Source organism: Neovison vison, chromosome 14, assembly GCF_020171115.1.
Source record: "Neovison vison isolate M4711 chromosome 14, ASM_NN_V1, whole genome shotgun sequence".
Taxonomy (NCBI): Eukaryota; Metazoa; Chordata; class Mammalia; order Carnivora; family Mustelidae; genus Neogale; species Neogale vison.
In genome coordinates this window covers 38416507-38439771 of record NC_058104.1, presented here as the reverse complement: position 1 = coordinate 38439771, position 23265 = coordinate 38416507, and the positions used below count along the sequence as shown (strand labels likewise).

Here is a 23265-nt window from a genome sequence, read left to right as displayed (position 1 = left end):
CCAGCAAGACCCAATGAAAATGCTACTATCTTTGTTCAACCTTCTAATCACTCCTCTGTCCATAGCGAGTTGCTCCTTCCCCTCTTCCTGCGCACTTAGGTTCGCACACACCTCTATTATAGTGCCTTCTTGTGCTGGAATTTTTTTCTGCTATGAGGCACTGAACAATTGGCCTGAATCTTATTCATTTTGGAGTTTTCAGTCTTTAGGAAAAGGCCTGGCAAAACATAGATACTCACCAGATGTTTGTTGAATGAATAACTGAACAAATGGGACCAAGGCAGGAGAGTAGGAATGGGCCGGAGGAGATGGATGGGGGCCATCTCTGGAGTGCCAACAAAAAGTAATAGCAGCCTTAAATCTTTTTTTCGGAGTAGACAGGTTGAGATTAATATTAATAACAAAGTGTTATTTAGTTGACTTGGACAAAATCCCTGGAGAAAAATTAAAAATAGCTGTGATTTACTGCATGCCTTATGTGCCAGGTGAAGAGTTGAAATCAGCTCCAGGAGAGGGTTCTCGAAGCCAATCATATCAATTCCATCCTCCTCCACAGTGGCTAGCTCAGGGATGGACAGGCATAGGGCCAACCAGGACCAGTAGGGTAACGTTTATTACCATGAGAAAGGATGTGAGATAAGGGGGTCTCTCTTGCTGGATGTGAAATTGGATGCCTGTGGTCTTGGCTGTTCCTAGCAGTCATCTTGAGGACAAGGCTGATCCATTGAGGAGAGCAGAGCCAAGAAAATCCTAAAGGAATGGACCCAGGGCCTCCATTACTCCCAGCATGAACCTGACTTCTCTTCTCCCCTCTTCCCTTTCCCTACCTTCCTACCTTTCACCTTCCTTCCTACCTTCCTAGCTCTCTGCCTAATATGGGACTTGAACTCACAAGCATGCATGTTCTGTGGACTGAAACAGTCTAGTGGCCTGAACCTGACCTATTTCCAGATGTCCAGTTATGGGAATTATGGGAGTCAAAGGCATACCTCTAATTGAGTCTGACTTGAATTTCTGTTATTTCATCCATTTACACAGGAAGCCAAGACTTTGATAGTCATGCACTTAACATTCTTCAGTGAGTGCTAAGAGCTGGGATTCCACTCCAAATCCGTCTTATCCTACAGCCTTTGGTCATCCCACTAAGCTGAGCCAAGAAAGGTCAAGTTGCTTGATCTTGGTTCTGATTCATCCATTTCCCTTTGGATATGGATTCTCTAATACATGCGGTTTCTTCTTCCTAGAAACGGATTCTCTAATACATGCTGTTTTCTACTGCCTAGAATAGTCTATGCCTCCTCTCTCTGCCTAGCAAACTACAAGGCGTCTTTCAGGCCTCAGCTTAAATACATGTCATTTCCTGACCTCCTCCCCATTCCTACCCTGGTGATTAACCTAGATCCCTTGGCCATTAATTCTCATGGTGGTTTGTATTTTTCTTTCACACCCTTGTCACAATTATAACTGATGACTTATCATATAATACTTTTATAATAACGTGTCTATTTCATAAGAGCACATGTGTATGTTTTCTCGGCACTGAATCCTCAGAACCACGGATGTCACTTAGTGGGTTGCCATAAATATTTGATGAAGGAATAAATGAAAGCTGTTGCTCTTGGGAGGGGGGGTCAGGAGTTCCCCCAGCAGCTCTCCAAGGGCGGTCCCAGGACCCGCCAGTCTTAGCATCATCTGGTAACTTAGAAATGTAAATTAGGTCCCACCCAGACCTACTGAGTGAGAATCTTTGAAATGCAGGGGTGGGATGGGTGATCGCTGGTTTGAGAACCACCAGGTCATCCAGATTTGTTCTAGTCTATGCGGTGGGAACACGCGAGGGCTCAACCTCTACGGGTCGGTGTTCTTTACTGCCTCTGTTCCTTAAAATCAGCACTTTCACAAGTCCAGCGTGTTGGAGGATAGGAACAGGAACGCCTCACATTCTACCCCCACAGCACCTCTGCTGTTGTTCCTTAGCTTTTTTTTTTTTTTTAAGTAATCTCTACACCCATGGCAGGGCTCAAACTCAGAGCCCTGAGATCAGCGCGCTCCACCGACTGAGCCGGCAGCTGCCTCTCATGCTCCTTCGGCTTTGATCATGCTTCCCATTTTTGACTTTATTCTTCGGGTGTCCGTTTACATTTCCTCGCCTCCCTGGCATTTCCGATCTCAGCCCGCTGCTACTTTGTTGCGTTCACAACATCCACTCCTTTCTTAGGGTTAATGGATCCATTTACCCTCGTTGCTTCTGGCCTCCTCGAGGGCAGGGTCTACAGAGGGCTTGCAGACTGCACCAGTCCTAGCACCGGGGCCACAGCAGGGCTAAAGTAGGCGTGAACGGAAGGCCTGTAGGCTCCCCGAGGGCAGAGGCTGTGGGCCACGGACTTCCCGGCCCCCGGAGCCTGGCGCGTAGAAGACGCTCCCTAAAGACCCGCGGAATGAATGGGCTCCCGAAGCGAAAGGGAAACCGCCCCTTTACTAAGATGGCAGACCCGGGCCCTTTACCAACATGGCCGCCGGCCCGCGTGGATGGGCGGCGGGGCGGGGCGGGTCCGGGAGGGGGCGGGTCCAGGAGGGAGCCGTCAGGTGCGGCCCCGCCCCGCACCCCCCACCCCCCTCCCCGCTCGATTCCGGATTGGTCCGGTTCCAGCGCCGCAGCCCGGCGGCCGCGCCGTGGGGCCGCGCCGGGCGCTCGCCACTTCCGGCGCGTTGGGGCTGTTGGTCGGGGGCGGCCGCGCGGCGCGAGCGGGTGGCTCCGGGACGGGCGCGCGCAGGGATGCTCCGGGGGGCGGTGGCGGCGGCCGTGTGGGCTGAGGCGGCGAGGACAGCGCGGGCCCCCGGGCCTCTTCCCTGAGCCGGCCGCCCGGGCTGCGCCGCCGAGGCCCCTTCAGCCTCCGCCCCTTCAGCCTCGGGGCCGGGCCCGCAGCCGCTTCTGAACGCGGAGGCCGGGAGCCCCTGCCTGGGCCCGGAGCCTCCCCTCGGGGGTCGGGCCCGGGCGGGGGGCGCCCCCCCCCCGAGCCGCTGCCCTCTCACCGGCTTCCGAGCCCCATTTCCTGCTTTTTTCGGTTTTCTTGGGGAGGGGCGGGTGGTTCTAGATGAATTGTTCAGGGGGTCCCCGATGAGGCGGGCCGGGGGGCCGCGCTCTTTCTAGAGGGTCCCCGCGGGGCCCGGGTGGGGCAGCGGTTGTCTTTGCATGGGCGGGGGACTTCCCGAGCCTGCCGGGACCATGACCTGAACGCTGCGAGCGGGACGTGGCCGAAGCTCGAGAGCCAGCGCACCTGAGCCGCCCCTCCCCCGGCCAGCATGGTAAGTGGGGGCCGAGCCCCTCTTCCTGCCCGGGGCCGGGTCTGAGCGGGTGGGAGCGGGCCCCGGGACTGCTGAGCCATCGCTTCTGCCCGGGGCGGGGAGAGACGCGTGCCGAGCCCGGCAGTGACACATGCGTGCAGGCTTTGCCGCCCGGGCTCGGCGCTCCCCTCCCCCCCCGGGGCTGTCTCGGGCCTGGGAGGGACCTGGAGGCGCAGCAGGCACTACCCTGGCATCTGGGGGTGGCCTCCCTTACCGCGTAGCCTGCTGGCCTGCGGCGCGCCGGTACTGCGAGGGCTTCCGGTGTGCCTGGGCCTGTGCGAGGGATTGACGTGGGCTCCGTCGCTCTCTCCTGAGCTGGGGACACTGAGGCACTGAGCACCTAGTTACCGAGCTCAAGGTCACTCTTACGGGACAGTGGCACCATATGAACTTGGCCCTTTGACTCCAGCGCTTCTGTTAGGCGTAACACGCAGGGTTGGATGGGGCTTGGCAGTGGTTTTACATAGAAGGAAGCCGGGTTCGTGATTTGCAGAGGTCGCCTCTCCGGGTAATGAGTAGCAGAGTCAGAATGGGGTCGTTCCTTGGACACCCAGCGCGCCGTTGTTTCCGCTTCACGCCCTGGCCCTTTCCCCTGGTAGTGCCCGGAGAACTCTGCACTCTTCCAGATCCAGCTCAGGAGCCACCTCTTCGGAAGATCCTCCCTTTCCAGTTTTTCAGACCCGGAGACACTCTGAGCACTTGCTCCGGTCTGTGTACTCCCGTCTGTTTATGAGGCCTTTGTCTTGTGATCATCGTTCCGAGCCTTCTCTCTCCACAGCAGTGGATTCAGTGCCCTCCAAGGTGAAATTGTCCGACCCTTTATCTGCCCCGGCTCCTGGTACACAGTACGCCCGAGGGGGAGCCTGGAGTGCTCAGCCTGTGCTTGAGCCCCTCCGGTGAAGGAAGGGTTAAGGCTGTCCGTTTACTCCTGTTGGGGACTTCGTAGAGAAAGGGACATGACACCTGTGATGTAGGTATTCAGGCCAGTGGGACTTTTTAAAACATTCAGGGGGCCAGTGGGTGTTGGCGTTAGCTTCTGGGCACAGAAAGAAGACCTCCGTCATGGCCCTTGTCTTCACGGGGCTTCCAACCAGGGGGGTAAAATACACCGTGAAAGCTGCACAGCCCTGTGTGATAGATCCTGTGTGTAGTGCAGTGGCAGATAGGTCACGCTCTCCGAGGTCCAGTTTTCTCCTCTGTAAGACACGCTGGTAGGAATTCCTTAATGGATAATCCGGAGGCAGAGATAGAACACTGTGAGCGATGAAGGTAGTACTCAGTATTCCTTTCTTCATTTAGTCTTTCAGTTAATTTTCTGGTTTTTCTCTTTAAGTTGTAAATTACATAGAACATAAAAAGTACCATTTTAACCATTTTTAGGTGTTACAGTTCAGTAGCATTAAGGACAGCTGACCCTTGAACAACGTGGGGGTCATGGGCGCTGCCCCCCATGATGTGGAAAGTCCTCTATAATTTTTTTTTTTAAACATTTTATTTATTTATTTGACAGAGAGAGATCACAAGTAGGCAGAGAGGCAGGCAGAGAGAGAGGAGGAAGTAGGTCTCCACAGAGCAGAGAGCCCGACGCGGGGCTCGATCCCAGGACTCTGGGATCATGACCTGAGCCGAAGGCAGAGGCTTTAACCCACTGAGCCACCCAGGCGCCCCAGTCATCTATAATTTTGACTCCCCCAAAACTTTACTGTTAGTCTCCTGTTGCCTTACTGATAACGTTACCTGTCGATTAATATTTATTTTGTATGTTATATGTATTCTATACTGTATTCTTAACAAAGTGAGCTAGAGAAAATAATACCACTAAGAAAATCATAGGAGAAAGTGCATTTACAGTGCTGTGCTGTTTTTATTGGGAAAAAAAAAAAAAAAAACTCCGTGTGTAAGTGGCCCGTGTAGTTCAAAGCCAAGTTGTTCCAGTGTCACGTTGTACTTTTACATTGTGGTGAATGTACATCCCCCCATCCCCAGAACTTTTTTCGTCTTAAAACTGAAACTGTACCCATGGAGCAGTAACTTCGTTCCCTTCTTCCTCATCCTCTACGGCCACGCCCTGTTTTCTGTCTCTGGGAATTGGACTACTCTAGGAATCTCCCAGAAGCGGAACCCTGCAGTATGGGGTCTTCTGTGACTGGCTTCACTCAGCATGATGTCCGGGAGGTTCACCCATGTTGTAGCACGTGTCAGATTTCCTTCATTGTAAGCACTAAATAATGTTCTGTTCTGAGTGATGCTGCCTAGAACAAGGGTGTAGAAATCTTTCCTTGAATTTTAAGTTGCCACCGGACCCCAGGCTCTAGGAAATGTCTTAAAATCGAGCAGACGAGCTCCTCCCCTCAGGGAGCTTGCCAGGAATGGAGGTTTAGGACCACCGTTGGCAGAATCGTACCAGCTCTTGACTAAGCTAGCCAAGCATCCTTGCATTCAGAATTCATTTTATAAAGTCTATTTTTTTTTTTTAAAGATTTTATTTATTTATTTGACAGAGAGAGATCACAAGCAGGCAGAGAGGCAGGCAGAGAGAAAGAGAAGGAAGCAGGCTCCCGGCTGAGCAGGGAGCCCGATGCGGGGCTCGATCCCAGGACCCTGGGATCATGACCTGAGCCGAAGGCAGCGGCTTAACCCACTGAGCCACCCAGGCGCCCCCAGAATTCATTTTAATTGGCGATCAGAACATTATGAAAATGGCCACTTCTGAGCAGTTGGTGTAAAGTAGTTGACTCCATGATTACAATGTACATTTTTTTCTGGGGCTAAGTTTCGAGTCAAGGGTTTTGTAAGCTCGACCTCACATACTTAAGCAGGCAAGGGGTGGCCACAGTGACTGTGACCAGATTAGGACCTTCTAATCAGATCCTTTCTTCATCACTCACACTGGGGGTTCACATCCTGTAGGGATCCAAGGGTCAGGGGTGTGGGTGGGGCAGGCCTTGTCACCAGAATGCGAGGAAATCGTTGCCTGGTGTGTGTCTTACAGGAGGAGGAGATTTTCCCCCCGGGATCACATCCCTTGCTTTATTTCAGGAACTTTTTTGCCTCTTTATTTCTTACTTAACATTTTTACTTTTAGGAGTAATAGTTGACACATGTTTGAGCCTCTCCCCCCGCTTTTTTTTTTTTTTTAAGATTTTAATTTATTTACTTGACAGATCACAAGTAGGCAGGCAGAGAGAGAGAGGAGGAAGCAGGCTCCCCGCTGAGCAGGGAGCCAGGGCAGGGGTGGAGGGAGAGGGGAAAGCAGACTCCCCGCTGAGCAGGGAGCCCGGTGCAGGGCTCCATCCCATGACCCCCGAGAACCTGACCTGAGCCGAAGGCAGACGCTTAACCAACTGAGCCAGCCAGGAGCCCCTGTTTGAGTCTTTGTCATGTCTTTGTAAAACTTCAATCCTGATGAGATGAAAATGGTATAATACGATAAGATCACCATTTATTACGTATCTGCTGTGAGCTCGCAATCGTTTCTCTTGTAGTCACTCAGTCTGGTCTGGTTAACAAGACCACCCTGCTAGTTTACATTCTTGCCAGTTTTTTTTTAAGATTTTATTTATTTATTTGACAGAGATCACAAGTAGGCAGAGAGGCAGGCAGAGAGAGAGGAGGAAGCAGGCTCCCCACTGAGCAGAGAGCCCGATGCGGGACTCGATCCCAGGACCCTGGGACCGTGACCTGAGCCGAAGGCGGAGGCTTTAACCCACTGAGCCACCCAGGTGCCCACATTCTTGCCAGTTTTACCAGAGGGGCTGAGGACACAGGAGCTGTAGGCTTCCTGGGTGGAGCAGGCATCTGGACCAAGGCACTCTACTGCAAGGCCTGCGCTTTTTGGCAGGACAGATCTTCCTCCATGTACAGTGGGGTTATGTCCCGATAAACCCCTTGTAAGCTGTCAGCAGAAAATGCATTTACTACACCTGACTTGCCTCCCTTCGATGTGTTTAGAACGTGTAAGGGTCCAAGGGATGGCTTGTTGGGCAGAACCATCTAACACAAAGCCCGTTTCATATGAGAGTGTTGACTGTCTCATGTCACTTACTGAATATGGCACTGAAGGCGAAGGACAGAATGGTTGTGGCTGTGTCGGTTGTTGACCCTGGGGATCGTGGGCTGACTGTGAGCCGCAGCCGGCTGCCACGGCCCAGCATCTCCAGAGAATTTTGTACTGCATGTCACCGGCCCAGGGATAGATCCAAAGTCGAAATTCCAAGTGTGGTTTCTACTGATTGTGAATTGCCTTGGCAGCCTCCTACAGTTGAACCATCATGCGCGGGTCTCACACAGAAGATCATGGAAGATCATCAGAACGCCACCCGGATATATTTTGTTCGGTTCTGAGGTAGATGGTGATGGGGGCTGGTTAAGTGTCTGACTTAGGCTAGAGTCCTGATCTCGGGGTCCTGGGGCTGAGCACTGTGTCTGGCTCCCTCCAGAATGGGGAGTCCGCTTGTCCCTTTCCCTCTGCTCCTCCCCGCTGCTCGTTCTCTCTCTCAACTAAATAAATAAAAATCGTAAGAACAAAAAAATGTGTAGAGTAGTCCAGAATTACTGTAACAACTATACTGTAAGTATATTTGATTAAATCATTGGCTTTTGTTGAATTCCCATGAGTTCCTAAGTGATGTAATATCTCAGAGGTTCCCACCACTTCTCTGAAAAGTTGTTACCTAATACCGAGTGAGCTGTTGGTTATTATGGAAATGGTGTGCAAAACCGAGCTCTTGCTTAAATTAGTGTTTCTCTAGTTGCTTAGAAAATTGTTTTGGTTACAGAGACTTAAGTTTGAATGTCCCTTTCCATGGCATTCCCGTCACAAGTGGTGAGTGGTCACTATAACGGAGGCAAAATCAGACCTTAGATTCGGCCACTCAGGTGGTGTGTCACACTTGGTCATCAGTGTTGTTCCATGGGCCCCCATGCGCGGGAGGTATGAAGAAGCCGTGGGGGTGTGGGGAGATGCTAGGGAAAGGGTCCGCGGTCCTCAGAGGGTCTGGAGGCAGTCGCGTAATTAGAGCTAGGTTGGGAGGCAGGTTCGGTAATCAAGAAATGACTTGAACAGCTTTTGAGAAAATTAGACGTGACCTGGTTCAAATGATGAAATTATTTTACTGGTAAAGTAAACGAAAACACAGACTGTAATGTACAGAGCTTTTTAATGCCTCAGTTTATTCATTTGTGAAATAATTGATTGATTTCCGATGTCAAGCTTACAATCTTAGGTACTCTGGGTACAATATAATAATACAATAGTTGATAGTTGTAGCGTTTAGAGTATGCCCTGTATTTTACACATGTTAACTCCGTGACTCTTCCAGACAATGCCAGGAGGTAGATGCTATTTTTATTTCTCATTAAATGGATGAGAATATCCAGGGCCCTTCTACACTGCAGCTGAGTGATGAAGTTGGGCTTCAAACCCAGGCAGTCTGGCTCAAGAGTCGGAGAACAGTGAGAGCTTTCCGTTGTTACTTTTTGACCCCACGGGGGTTAGTAGTGCCTGGCCTTCAGGAGTCGTTTTCCTGAGGCAGATGGGATGTGTTCCAGCCATTGCAGGGGCCGTGGTGCTGGTGAGAGAGGAACAATGCGCGGTACAAGGGAGCCCCGCTGAGGGGGACTCGCGGAGGAGAGGTGCCAGGGAAGCTCTCCCAGGAGGCACATTGGAGTCTTGAAGGGTTGGGAGAGGTTTGCAGGTAGTTGTACAGATCTGGTATGAGCCAGTAAGATAACAAAGTCGCAGGTGTCCAGGGAAAGTGTAGGAATTAACGTTTGTCGAGCGCTGAGGACTTTCTCAGGGGCTGGGTACTTGCAGGACACAAACACGGCAGGTCTTCTCATGGTAAATACCTTTCTTTACTGCTTCTACCCAGGTCGGCTGTTGCCCCATGTCTTTGTTCCCCTTTGCGGTAGAACTCCAGGGGAGAGCGCTCCCTGACCGCTGGCCTTCCGTTCTCTCTAGCTCACAGTCAAGGTCCCTCCCTCTGCGGGCGCTACAGCAGTGGCTGGTTCTCAAGTCCTCCCCGGAGCTTCTGATCCCACTCCTTCACAGCCTGCTTCACTTCTTTTTGTAGCGTTGACCTTCTTTCTTATTTATTTATTTCTAGTAAGCTTGATGTTCAACGTGGGGCTTGAACCCATGACCTTGAGATCTAGAATTGGCGTGCTCTACTGAATGAGCCAGCCAGGCGCCCTGTGTAGCATTTACCATTTTATTTATTTTTAAAAATATTTTATTTATTTATTTGACAGAGACAAATAGTGAGAGAGGGAACACAAGCAGGGAGAGTGGGAGAGAGAGAAGCAGTCTTTCCACAGAGCAGGGAGCCCAGTGCAGAGCTCAGTCCCAGGACCCTGGGGTCATGACCTGAACTGAAGGCAGACACTTAACTGAGCCACCCAGGCGCCCCATCTATTTTTATTTTTTAAAATTTAATATTAAATTATTTTATTTTATTTTTACAAAATATTTTATTTATTCACTCTAGAAAGCACAGGCAGAGGGAGAAGCAGACTCCCCGCTGAGCTGCGAGCCCGATGTGGGGCTCCATCCCAGGGATCATGATGAGCCCTCCAGGCCCCCTCACAACAGACTCTGACTGGGCCAGACTAGGCCATTTGTTTAGAAAGAATTTCTCAAAACACAATACCCCAGAGCCAACTATGGAACTTTAAAGACCCAGTCACCAATTAGTTACTGCAGTTGGGGTCTCCAGCCCAGTTCTCACGTGATTTGTCCGGTGCTGGCAGTGTCGCCGGGGCTGCCTGCATCTCCCTGGACCAACGCTGCGTGGGGTGCTGCAGGCCTCCGCCGCTCTTGGAAGAGACGGCTCCACCCTGCAGGACTTCTTCGCGCGCCCCCAGTGATCCCATCTTCACCCTGCGCGCTGCCCTTCAGAGCCGGGTGCCGGCCCCGCAGGCCCGCAGGCTCCCGCCCCTCCTAAAATTTATTATTATTTTTTAAAGATTCTATTTATTTGACAGAGAGCGCGAGAGGGAGCACAAGCAGGGGGAGTGAGAGAGGGAGACGTAGGCCTCCCGCCGAGCAGGGAGCCCGATGTGGGGCTTGACCCCAGGACCCTGGGCTCATGGCTTGAGCCACAGGCAGCTGCCTAACAACTGAGCCCCTCAGGTGCCCTACATTTACCATTTTTAAACATTTTCTATACATAACGTTATTTATGAGGTCTTTTTTTGTTACCTCCTCCTGCTAAAATACGGACTCCCTAGAGCTTGGGATCTTCACTTTGTTCATTGATGTGTCCCAAGAGTCTGGAACGGTTTCTGGCATGGGAGCCCGTTACATTGGGGTGGGAATGCCAGGAGGTCTTGGCTGCTTCCGGGGCCGTTAGAGCATGGGAGTCAGTGAGGCTCCCGTGATGAGGAGAACTTGCAGAGGAAGGGTATTTCAGAAGAGGAGGCTGTAACTAACTGTGTAGTGTTCGAACCATTGGATACACTGGTTTGGCTCTGGTGGTTTTTGTCAAGTAGTAGTTGCAGGGAAGGCCAGAGAGGCGGTTTATGGCTGGATCATGAGGGCTTTCGATAGTACTCTCAGGAGTTCGGCTTTGTGTTTTCCGTGAAGGAGAAGGAATCCATCTTCCGTGCAGGGTTAGATCCGTGTGGGAAACCGGATATGATTCCTTGCATGTTTGGATGTGACAAAGGTCTGTTCTTGGGTGTGGAATTAGGGTGAGGAGGACTTGAACAGTGAGAGTTTTCACTGCTTGAAAAACTGATTCTAGAATCAGGGCATAAAGGAAAGGGAAAAGGTCAAGCTCAGTTTGGCAGCCTCTAACCTGGTGACAGGGAGAGTGGGGGTTTTACTTAATGGGTGATTTGGATTTGGTGGGAATGGAGATGACAGGTGAAGAAGTGACAGAAGAGGACAGGAGCCTTTGCTCTGTGGGGAGATGGGCAGCTACTGCTGGGTTCAGATGCAGGTGGTGGGCATTGGGCAGGACAAGGGTCTCGATGATGTTATGAAAGTGGATTGTCGGTAAATGTGTCCAAGTCCAGGAAGATGGGACAGTACAGGCTGGGGAGAAGAGCGAGGGGCTCCTGAGCTTGGGGCGGCTGCTCTCGGCCTGCACTTTGTACAGCCCGTTGTATACTGACCTTCTGTCTTCACCTTTCCAGATCACCTCTAACTTCTGTGTGCTGAAGCCGGTATAAAGGGCCTCTTTTCAGTCCTTAAGCTGACTTTTCCTTTTGGCCCGTGGCAACCAGTGGACTTTTTCTTGGCTCCCATGATATTACTGCCTTGGTTCAGTCTCCCTTGGTCTTTCTCATGGCTTCAGTTAGGACCTGTGTGTCCCAGAGAACTCAGCCTTACTCTCCTGCCGTTGGTATCCTCCTGTGTCCTGAAGACATCAGATTAAACATGTCTAAAACCAAATCCATCATCTTTGCCTCAGGTTAGTGACCCCCTCCCACCCTGTGCCCCGGTTCTGTTCATGACTTTATTCACAGACACTCAAGTGGTAAACCTGAGTCATCTTTAACTTCCTCTTCACTTTTAGTCCCCTTCCTGTAGACCTGTGGGTGCTCTTCTGACTTGTGTTCTGACCCCAGCCTTTCTTTCCATTCTGTCCACTTTGGTCAGGCCACGTCTCTTGCTTTTGCACTCATAGTGTCTTGACAGCTTCAGGTTCTCCCCCTAGCAGTTCATCGTCTGGGTTCCTACCCGAGCCACCTTGTGGAGCTCAGATGGGAGCGTGCACTTTGACCCCAGATCATTCAGAGCAGAGGGCCCCCTTTGTTACAGACCAAGTTTGTTTTATTGTTGTTGTTTTGAGAGAGAATTGAAGGAGAGGGAGGGAGGGAGGGTAGGGAGGAGGGGCAGAGGGAGGAGAGGGAGAATCCTAAGCCCAGCGGGAAGATGGGCTTTATCTCCTGACTGAGCTGAAATCAGGAGTTGGATGCTTAACCTACTGAGCTGCCCAGACTCCCCGAAGACCAAGTTTTTATTACTGCAGAATGATGGAAATTTCAGTTTTTTCAGTTTTACTTTTCAGTTTTTTGGATTTTTCGGTTTTACTTTTCGTCCTCTCAGTACGGATTGAAGATGATTTATTAAATGCTTAAGGTGATTGATTTGGAATGTCTTTTAAAGACTTCCCAGGTTGTACCTGTTCTCTAGCCATAACAAACCACCTGTCCTTCCCAGAACACTGAGTACCCTTCATACTTCTCTTTGCTCAGGGCTGTTCCCTCTGCTCTGCTGTCCTTTTTCTTTTTTGCAGGTGAGACCTTCCCTACCATTTCAAGGTCATCCTAAATACCGTCTCTTTGAGGCCTTCCAGCTAGTAGTTTAACAGTTACCATCTTTTATTATACTTAGGTTTTTTCTTTTGGCTTTTATTATTTTGATGTATTTGTTATTGCTACATAGAAATTATAAGACTACATTCTTCTAGTAAGTGTCAAACAGTTCAGAAGTTTGAAGAGCACAGGATAAGAAAGACTCTTCAAATCCTCTGGTCTCCGTTTAGTCCCACTCCAAGCCTGTGGGTGGGGAGGATTAGTTCTTTGTCTTTAGGAGTCCCTATCAGGGTGAGTCTTAGGCCTCTGCATTTCCAGTGCCTCTTAAGCATTCTGCACACAGTGAGGCAGTCAAAAGAGGCAGGGTTGGAAAAAAAAATATCTGGGAAGGTCAAGGTGGGCCTTAGACCTTAGTAAATGACAATGGCAGTATTTGGAGAGTGCAGTAAGATTGAAATAGAGTATGAATATAGTAAGCACTGTCTTTTTCCAAAACCCGTGCAGCCAGCAAGCTCTGATAAGGGCATTTTTCTTCTGCGCAAGTAGACGGGATGGGGACAGGCAGGGGAGTGAGGGTGGTGGTGGGGTTTATGGGGCTGGGGGGCTGGACAGGCAACAGGGGAAGTTGTTACAAGAAATGCTGTGTAGATGTGTACTTGGGGGAGGCTCCAGACAGTGATTGCTTCTGGGAGAAGTACTGGGGCACAGTGGGGGTGGGGTGTGGTGAGGGAAGGGGTTGTGGATACTGAGGAAACTCCCAGTGTAGAGAGAAGTGAGGGAGGTGCGGGAGGCCGATGGGAAAGGAAGGAAGCTGGGGGTCAGAGAGGGAGCAGAAGGTCTGCGGGTCGCATGATTACACTTGGTGCTAGTCGTTGTTGGGGGGCCCTCGTGTGCACTGCGCCCGGTCCCTCGTTCCGTTTAACGGCAGCCCGGCAAGGTAGGTCTTATCTGCCCCCCTTGCACATTTGGGAAGATGAGGACACTGAGGGTCAGGGAGGGCAAGGTAAGTAACTTGACCAAATTACACAGCAAGTTGGTAGAGATGGGATTCAGACTCAAGGTTCTAACTGCACAGCCCATGTTTTTTCTGTAGGAGTAGGCTTCTCCTTAAGCCAGTGCACAGTTATACAGGCATATTCACTTGAAATGTAGCCTAACTGGGTGTACTGTCCCAGGAAGAATAGTACATCTTGTCCTCTAACCGTAAAACTTGTAAAACTGACTTCTAACAGAAAGGGCAGTATGGTAGAAGTTTGCTGATAACAGCAAAGCTAGGTATCTGCGTGTCCGCTAATGCACTAGGAATAGGAAAAGCGTGATGGTTGAGGCACGGTGGTAGCTGGACCACATGACAGGACGTCAGCAGTGAGGAGGGGGGCTTGACTTTGTGCAGTGGAGTTCAGCGAAGCCCATTAGGTCTAGCAGGTGCGTAGCTCAGGTACCTCACAGAGCCTGCGGCTGTTTTATACAGACGTCGTCATGAAAAAGATCTCTGGTCGCAGACTCCCTGGAAAGGTAAAGGTATTTTATGAGCTGAGTGCAGCTGGGGGGAAAAATCATTGGTTTCTAAATTGGCTTGTAAGCAGACCTGGGAAGATGTCTTTATTTATTTACAAAAGAGTAATAACTGGATAATTTTTACAAAAACGACATGTGCTTATTAAAAGCAGAGTAGTATTAAAAGGTGCCAAGAACGTTGGCAGAAAAAGAAGTTACCCCAAATCCTACCAGCCTGCACTACGATTAACCTTACGTAAATATCCATATGTTTTTGTACGTATGTATCTATCTGGATCCATGAGATGGAGTCCTAAAATACGTACTTTCATTTAAAAAGTGATCATTCTGATTTTTGGGATCATGTTCATTTTTAAGTGAAGGAAAAATCAATTTACTATTACTTGTATTTTTTACAAACTGTATACTTTTTGAAATACTTAAATACAGAAAGTTGCAAAAGGATTATTATGAGTCCCCAGTGGTGACATCTTTAATAGCTGTGTCCAGTGTCAAAACCAGGAAATTGACGTTGGTCCATGTCAGTTATTGACTCTAGACCCCATGTAGTTTTCACCTGTTTTAACCTACAGTCACTTGTATTATGATTCTGTGCAGTTCAGTCCATGTGTTGATTCATGTAACTACCACCTTAGTTAAGGTACAGAGCGGTCCCATCAGCACAGAACTCCCTCAAGCCTAATGCTCTCTGTGTTCTAGCCCCGTACCCTTTCTCCTAGCATCCACTTGTTTCTCTGTGTATAGTTTTGGCATTTTAAGAATGGTGTATAACTGTAGTCAGTATGTAACCTTTTGAGATGGACTCTTTTCACTAAGCATAGTGCCTTTGAGGTCACTTGAATTTAATAGCAAAAAAAGAAAACAAGTGAAATGGAAAAAGGAATTGTCAAATCTCAAATGAATCTTTGCTTCAGTAATCATTAGCTCTTGATAAATCCCCGTAGGTTAAGGAAAAAGATTATAAAAGTTATTAAGAAGATGGCATCATTTTTATTTTATTTACTTATTTTTAAGTAAGCTTTATGCCCAGTGTGAGGCTTGAACTCATGACCCCAAGATCAAGAGTTGTGTTTTCTCCTGACTGAATCAGCCCAGTGCTCCAAGAAGATGGCATCATTTTTAATAAATATATTCCACGTTTTAGTTCTAGGCAGTATCAGTGAACTTAATAATAGGAAAAATAAGAACATTTGTACTCCTTCTATTTCCCTCTTCTCATTCTTGGTTGTTACTTTACTTTGTCAGGGTCTTTAGAGCATTTATAGTATGTTCCATGACCATAACCAGTATTTAGTCTTCGTTTTATATTTTATTTTATTTTTTTAAAGATTTTATTTATTTACTTGACAGAGAGAGATCACAAGTAGGCAGAGAGGTGGACAGAGAGAGGGGGGAAGCAAACTCTCTGCTGAGCAGAGAACCTGATGCGGGGCTCGATCCTAGGACCCTGGGATCATGACCTGAATCGAAGCCAGAGGCTGTAACCCACTGAGCCACCCAGGCACCCCTTCATTTTATATTTTAAAGGATTCAATGTTCCCCATCGGTTCTTTTAACTGTGGTTCGTATCTGAAGTCTTTAATTCATCTTCCTGCTGGCTAGATTTTATTATCACTTATGTGACGAATCAGGAATGCCTGCTTTTATGCTTGAAGGACATCTTGGCTAGGTATAAAATTCTGGGTTTTCATTCTCTCTTGCAGATCCTTGGACATTGTTCTACCATTTGGGATTGAACGTTTTGTTGACCCTTTTAATCTATTCAACATTAATTAGCTGATAATTTTTGGGGAAGATTTTATTTATTTATTTGTTTGTTTGTTTGTTTGTCAGAGAAAGGAGAGAGAGGGAGCACAAGCAGGGCGAATGGCAGTCAGAGGGAGAAATAGGCCTCCTGCTGAGCAAGGAGCCCATTGCAGGGCTCGATCCCAAAGGCAGATGCTTAACTGACTGTGCCACCCAATCATCCCTAATATTTTTTTCAGAAGAGTTTATGGTTGCTATATTCCTTGAGTTATTTCATGTTTGAGTATGCCTATCTGTTGTTCTCCATAAATGGTAATCCTCAGGGTTCGTGTATTCTTTTCGTAAGCATTTTGTTGATATTTCTCCATTGTTTTCTGCCATTGAATGGTGTTGTGTAGAAAAGCATTGTTTGGGTGCCTGGGTGGCTCAGGGGGTTAAGTGTCTGCCTTCGGCTCAGGTCATGATCTCAGGGTCCTGGGATTGAGCCCCACATCAGGCTCTCTGCTCCACAGGGAGCCTGCTTCCTCCTCTCTTTCTCTGCCTGCCTCTCTGCCTACTTGTGATCTCTGTCAAATAAATAAATAAAATCTTAAAAAAAAGAAAAGAAAAGCATTGTTAGCCGAATTCATATAGTGCTGTCCCTTTACCCCAGTTAGAGATAGCTTGCCTTTTATATATGGTTGTTAGAAGAAATCTATGTTGCTGAAGTTGAGTAACTCAGTTAAGATATCTTTTAGTGTGGATTTTTTTTTAAAGATTTATTTATATTTTATTTTATTTAAAAAAATTTTTTAAAAGATTTTATTTATTTATTTGACAAAGAGAGAGATCACAAGTAGGTAGAGAGGCAGGCAGAGGGAGGGGGAAAGCAGTCTTCCTGCTGAGCAGGGAGACTGATGTGGGCTCGATCCCAGGACCCTGGGATCCTGACCTGAGCTGAAGGTGGACGCTTTACCATCTGAGCCACCCAGGAGCACCAAAAGATTTAGAGAGTGTGAGCAGGGGCAGAGGGAGAGGGAGAGAATCTCAAGCAGACACCACACTGAGTGCGGAGCTCGACTTGGGGCTTAATCCCATGATCACGAGATTATGACCTGAACTGAAATCAAGAGTTGGATGCTCAACTGACTGAGTCACCTGGGCACCCCGAGTGTGGATTCTTTTTTTTGTCATTTTGCCCTAGAACTTGGTATGCCTGCCTTAAGGTAGTTAGCTAATTCCCTGATGTTGGCTTTTTTAGATTTCTAGTGTTTGCTGCTAATACTGTAGTAAACATGTTGAATATATCTTTATCTACTTTGTGAAATTGTAGGATAAATTTCTAGAAGAATTGTGGGACAAACAGTAAGCGTATTTAAAAATTCTGATAGATAGTGCTAGTCCTGTGAAAAGATAACCAGCTTCTGTTGTCATTGATGCAGATGCAGTTACTTCCTGTTTCCCTGCCTGCTGGCCGACCATTACAACTTTTTTTAACGTGAAGAGTGAAAATGGCACGTCATTTGCAAGCCTTTCTTTACTTGTCAGTGAAGTGGAACGTCTTTTGATTTTTTATTGCCATATGTATTTTTCCCATGTCTGTTGACCACTCCTGGTCGTCTTACCTTTGTACGTTTTTCTTTTGGGTCAGCCAGCAACTTTTTTTTTTTAAATGTAGTTTGGCTGAATTTTAGAATCCATAAAGTTATGTTTGGAATGGCTTGCACATTTGGTTGGTGAATCTTACACTGCTGATTTTATTCAGAATAAGAATACTAACATTTCCTGTATACTAAAATTTGGACTTGACTAATGTGTTTGTTTTAATGGTGGGACTGTATAACCTTATCATTTTCTAAACTTTTTTTCCTGATGATCCATGTGGTTAAGGCTTACATTCTTCCCCACTTGGCTTCGTGTTTGTCATAACATCCCATAGAAACAGGTTTAATTGTAGGAAAGCGATTCCATTGCCAGAAAGCGGCAGAGCTCACCTTGGTGAAGTGATTTTTTTGGTAATTGTTAACTGGGTTTATGAACCAGAATGTGATTTTAGAATGCTAAAGAATATATGAAGTAATTTCATAGGGGAGTTTACCAGTCATGCATAGTGTGTCTCGGATTTTATTTTCTCCTGAAACTCCCCTAATGACAGAGAGCGCCTCCAGCTGGTTAAAGGAAGGCTCCTGTCCTGGGATATAGGTCAGAGCATCTCTGTAAATCTGACATTTCTTGAAACCCTTGGGTTGTACCTTAAACATTTATTGTTTAAAAATCATTATACTTTCTTTCTCTCTTTCGTCCTCCCTACCTGCCCTTTCCAATCTTCACAAGTGAATTAGGGACCCAGGCACATATGTTTTCTTTGAGGAACACCAGGTGGCCTTCATCTCATTTTACTGTGGGGGTGACCGGTCCATGTGTCCAGAAACTTGTGGACAGACCTACTTGGCTGAGAAGTGCTGAAAAATCCTATCCTGTTTCCTGTTGTAATCTTAAAGGAGAGTTCTTTTTTTTTTTTTTTTGAAGATTTTATTTATTTATCTGACAGAGAGATCACAAGTAGACAGAGAGGCAGGCAGAGAGAAAGGAGGAAGCAGGCTCCCCGCTGGGCAGAGAGCCTGAGGTGGGGCTCGATCCCAGGCCCCTGGGATCATGACCTGAGCTGAAAGCAGAGGCTTTAGCCCACTGAGCCACCCAGGCGCCCCATTAAAGGAGATTTCTTATGAAGAGAAGATACTTGAAGGCTTTCAAAGACCTCGAAGAAATATCAGAAAAGATTTTGAGAAAATACCCCTTTATACCTTGATAATGAACAGCTCGAAAGTGAAAGGGCTTTGAGTGGACCACTTCTATCCGCACATACTCCTTGACATTTACCCCTTGTGGTTTTGATGATTGCCAGTGACCTTCAAAGCCTTTGATAAATCATTTGTTATTTTAGTATATGTGCTGCCGAAGCGAGCACATCATTTGTTATTTTAAAAAGGTATTTCTTGCAGTGTCTAGAACAAGTCACTTGGCTAGTGAATGGGTCCAGCTGACCTCCTAGCTCAGTGCAACCTGGGTTTTTTTTTTTTATCATTCTGGGTTGTGACTTGGGAGTTACAATAGTCTTCATTACGTTATAGAAGGTAACCCTCCAACGAAATTCAACTCTTGGAGCTGGCGATACAAATGAAAAGATGAGGAAGTAGAAGTCCTGGATAAATTCAAGAGTAGAATGTTAAGTTTGGTGTCTTGGATTCACCATGCCCTCGGTGTAGAAGGAAAGGAAAGCAGTTCCTAGTACTGGAGGAGTGCGGGGCTACTGCAAATATTGCTGATGATGGAGGGAAAGTTGAAAAGACTTTTTAACTTGTGAGGTTCCTGGGTGGCTCACTCAGTAGAGCGTCGGAGCCTTGGTTTTGGCTCAGGTCATGATCTTGTGGGATTAAGCCCTGCATTGGGCTCTGCGCTCCTGTGTAGTCTGCTTCATGTTCTTTCTCCCTCCCTCTGTCCCTCCCCATCCCGGGCACACTCCTTCTCTCAAATGAGTATCTTAAAAAAAAGAAAAAGGAAAGACTTGTGGTACGAAGTCTGTGCATGGATGTGTGTGTGTGTGTGTGTGTGTAAGATTTTGTTTATTAGAGAAAGAGCAGGAACAGGACGGGAGAGGGAATTGTAGGAGAGGGAGAAGCAGACTCCCCACTGAGCAGGCAGCCCAGTGTGGGGCTGGATCCCAGGACTCTGAGATCATGACCTGAGCTGAAGACAGACACTTATCCCACTGAGCCACCCAGGCGTCCTTATGGTGTGATTTCTAATTTGGTAGTTTTTTTACCAAAATGGAAAGTTAGGGGGTGGAGGAAGCACCTGTTGGTGAATTTGAGGGCTTTCTTGTAATAGCATTGTAAAACAGTTGGGAAGAAATCTGCTCTACAGTTAATGTGAGGATGGAAAGGGTGAAGATAAGTTCTAGAATTTTTTAACTTCTGGAATTTTGTAACTCTGGATGAGGAGGTACATGTCAGCAGATGATTACTGTGCTAGGGAATAAGTGCAGAAATAGAGCCTTGTAAGGGGTACAACTATATTAAAAAAAAAAAAGCCTGACCAAATTAGAGAGCTGTATCAAGGAAGGCTTCCCAAAGGAACTGACCCCTGGGTTGGGTTTCAGAGCAGAAATAGGAAGTCACGAGGCAAAAAATTTGGGGCTTGAGGTGGAGAAGCAGAAGGGCCACTTTAGGGCAGGTGGAGCCACAGATGTCCGTGGCAGCCAGGCAGCCCCGATGATTTCTGTGAAGGCATCCATTCCAGAAGAGGCGCTTATTTAATTCATGACCAGAGGAGCCCTGTGCTTTTATCCAGCCCAGGAAATTACTTGTCTGTATCCCACATTGTGTTTTGAGAGAAAGAGGAGTGATCTTCCAAGGACTGATGTATTTAACGTACGCACCTTACTCTGAAGCACGTTGGGACTGCAGAGGAGTCGCACACCAGCACAGGGCTCCGGCACCGTCTTCTCGCATGGGGTTTAGTTTTTAAAAAAGGAGCCAAGCCTTCCGAGACTCGGGACCAGTGAGTTAGCCGAGTTTCTGTGGCTACTTCGTTCTCGTACCACGGTCTGTACGCTGTCACGGTCTTCTCCGCCACCTCTTGGTTTTGCATAGTTATTTTTTCCCCTTCTAGGAAAAAGTGTTTTGAACTCTGTAGGTTATTGTTGAAAGTACAAAACAGGCAGGAGCACACTGTCCTCTGATTCAGCTTCTTGCATTTTGTTTCCTTCTAGTCTTTTTTCCTGTTTACTTTTTAAATATGGCTGAGATCACACTGTAAATGCACTTTTTTCCTTCTGTTTTTCCATGTAGCATTATAGTATAAGTGGTTTTCCAGATCATCAAATACTTCATAAATATTTACAGTGGCTGTGTAATATTGCATTGCATGGATTCTTGGGCAGTTGGGTTGTTCCATTTTTTTTTGCCATTGTAAATAATAATGTGATTAATGTTTTCGCAGAGAGCTTTTTCTGTATTTCAGAAAATTGCCTTAGGCTAGATTCCCAGAAGGACCCAAGGGTATGAACATTTTTTAATAAACCTTTTATTTTAAAATAGTTTTAGATTTAGTATGAACATTTTTAAGGTACGTCATCAGATATTTTCTGGAAAGTTTATACCAGTTTATCCTTGCCACCAGCTGTAGATAATACACCCCTCAACACTCTTTAGTCTTAAGAAAATTGTTGCAAACTTAATAGGTCTAAAAAAATGGCTTCATTGTTCCATAATACCTTTTTGGGGGCGGGGTAGGAAGAGTTATCACCAACTTCGGTTTTATTTTTGTCTTTTTTTTGTTATCTGTGTCCTCCCTGTTTTTGTCTCTTTGTAGGATTTATAGGTCACACTTACAGGCTTATTTTATGTTTACTTAAATATTTACTTAAGCATCCTTTATACTTAACTTTAATGTATTAGAAATTTGGCCTTAACATATTTTTTCCCCCACAGTGAAGGGTTTTTTTGTGTGTGTATGGTAAAATAAACGTGAAACTTACCACTTTCAAATGTACAGTAGAGAGTGTCCGTTCACAGTGTCCTCATTCCTGGCTCGGCGCACATTCGAGTCGCGGTCATCTGTACCCCGGGTGGGAGCAGTACTGGAGCGCCTTCTTCTGAGTGCTTTCTTCCCCTTCTCATTCTTTCCTTCCCACAGGAAGGATGTAGCTCCTGATTTATTCATGAGGGTTGCATTGGGAAGAGCCCAACACCCCTGGCTGGTGTCTCCCAGGTGTGAGGTCTCTGCGTCAGAACACTGCCTAGCTCTGTCCTTGGACTTCTCTCCCCTGCTTATCTTCAAAAGAAGCTGTCACCTGCCATGTCCTGCCTTCCTATTGTTGCTAGGCCTGACTGGGCAGTTCAGGATGGGAAGGAGGAGGCATTGCAGCTTGGCCAGTCGTGAAGAGGACATTGGACTTTGATCTGCACTTGGTTGCTTGTGACTATGTAGCAGCTGGCTAGAACCTGGAAGGGAGAAAGGAAGTGATTATGCTCCTTCAAAACCCAGCAGTCTGAAATGGCCTGCTGTTTTTTGCCAAAATGAAATAATTTGTTATTTTAACTGGTATGTAAAATGCCAGTGCTATCTGGGAATAATTCAGGAGGAAGGTGGCATGGGTTTTTACAAACTTGCCCTTAAACAGTTGCAGGTAGTAAGAGCCGCTGATGGGAAACCCTTCATGTATGAGCTGTAGCGTTGATTGGGGCTTTATTTTATTTTTTTTTTTAAAGATTTTATTTATTTATTTGTCAGAGAGAGGGAGAGAGCGAGCACAGGCAGGCAGAGTGGCAGACGGAGGCAGAGGGAGAAGCAGGCTCCCTGCTGAGCACGGAGCCCGATGTGGGACTCGATCCCAGGACGCTGGGATCATGACCTGAGCCAAAGGCAGCTGCTTAACCAACTGAGCCACCCAGGCGTCCCTGATTGGGGCTCTAGATCGGCAGCATTTATTGTGCCTGTCGGCTTCATATTCATTCATTCCCTGATTTCATGCTCTGCAAGGTGGCGACAGCTCACTCCGCGTCCTCATAGCCCCAGAGCGCTGTGTCCTCCTCTAAGGGCTAGAGGAGCTGCTGCTGGGAGAGAGGGCTCCGGCGGCCGTTCTCTGGGCTTCGCTTCACCAGTAGTAGCTGGTCGACTTTGGGCAGGGTACTCTGCGCTTCGTTTTCCTTCTCTGAAAACGAGGTTGGACTTGCTGTTCTCTGGGGTTTGTGTTTCTCTCTTAAGATTCAGTGGTTCTGGGGGGAGGAGGGTTGGGAGAAGGAGGGTAGGGTTATGGACATTGGGGAGGGTATGTGCTTTTGGGTAAATTCGAAGGGGAGGTGAACCATGAGAGACTATGGACTCTGAAAAACAATCTGAGGGGTTTGCAGTGGCGGGGGGGTGGGAGGTTGGGGTACCAGGTGGTGGGTATTAGAGAGGGCACGGCTTGCATGGAGCACTGGGTGTGGTGAAAAAATAATGAATACTGTTTTTCTGAAAATAAATAAATTGGGAAAAAAAAAAGATTCAGTGGTTCTGTTTTAGGATTTCTTGACAGCATGCCTTATGTGAACGTGCTCAGTATCTCTTGCGTTTAATTGACTAGGCGTGCAGATATTTAAATATTCATCCTCCTGGGAGAAGTACCTGGGAAAACGCAGCAGATGGAATTCTGAAGAGAGAGCCTATTTGGGGCTCTGTTACTCAGTTTTGTTAGATAGTTTCTTGCAATAACTATTATCATTTGCTTTTTTGGCTGTGTAATTAAAGCCTTCCACTGTAATCTAAATAAATAAGCATGTAACTTACATGTATTTGAGCTCCTAGTGGGATATGCTTGTTGCCCAGCCAGCAGATGCAAAATTTTTAATGCCTAGGCTATGTCCTATC

General features: G+C 47.3%; 1 protein-coding gene and 1 long non-coding RNA gene across 3 annotated transcripts in view; one reads left to right on the top strand and one right to left on the bottom strand.

Moving 5' to 3' along the window:
• Positions 1–2822: 2822 nt before the first annotated feature.
• XPO6 (exportin 6) overlaps positions 2823–23265 on the top strand; it is a 99587-nt gene continuing 79144 nt past the window's right edge. Inside the window, exon 1 of one of the 2 annotated variants that reach the window (XM_044232964.1) lies at positions 2823–3306. In XM_044232964.1, coding sequence (XP_044088899.1) covers positions 3304–3306 — 3 coding nt within the window. In that variant the 5' untranslated portion in view covers positions 2823–3303. The remainder of the gene's footprint in view (positions 3307–23265) is intronic. The other variant, XM_044232963.1, reaches the window with a different exon arrangement.
• On the bottom strand, positions 12802–21722 carry LOC122895523. The gene is made up of 3 exons (XR_006382229.1): positions 21392–21722; positions 20291–20519; positions 12802–14116 (listed from the first exon to the last, which is right to left on the bottom strand). It is a non-coding gene; the product is annotated as an uncharacterized LOC122895523 (long non-coding RNA).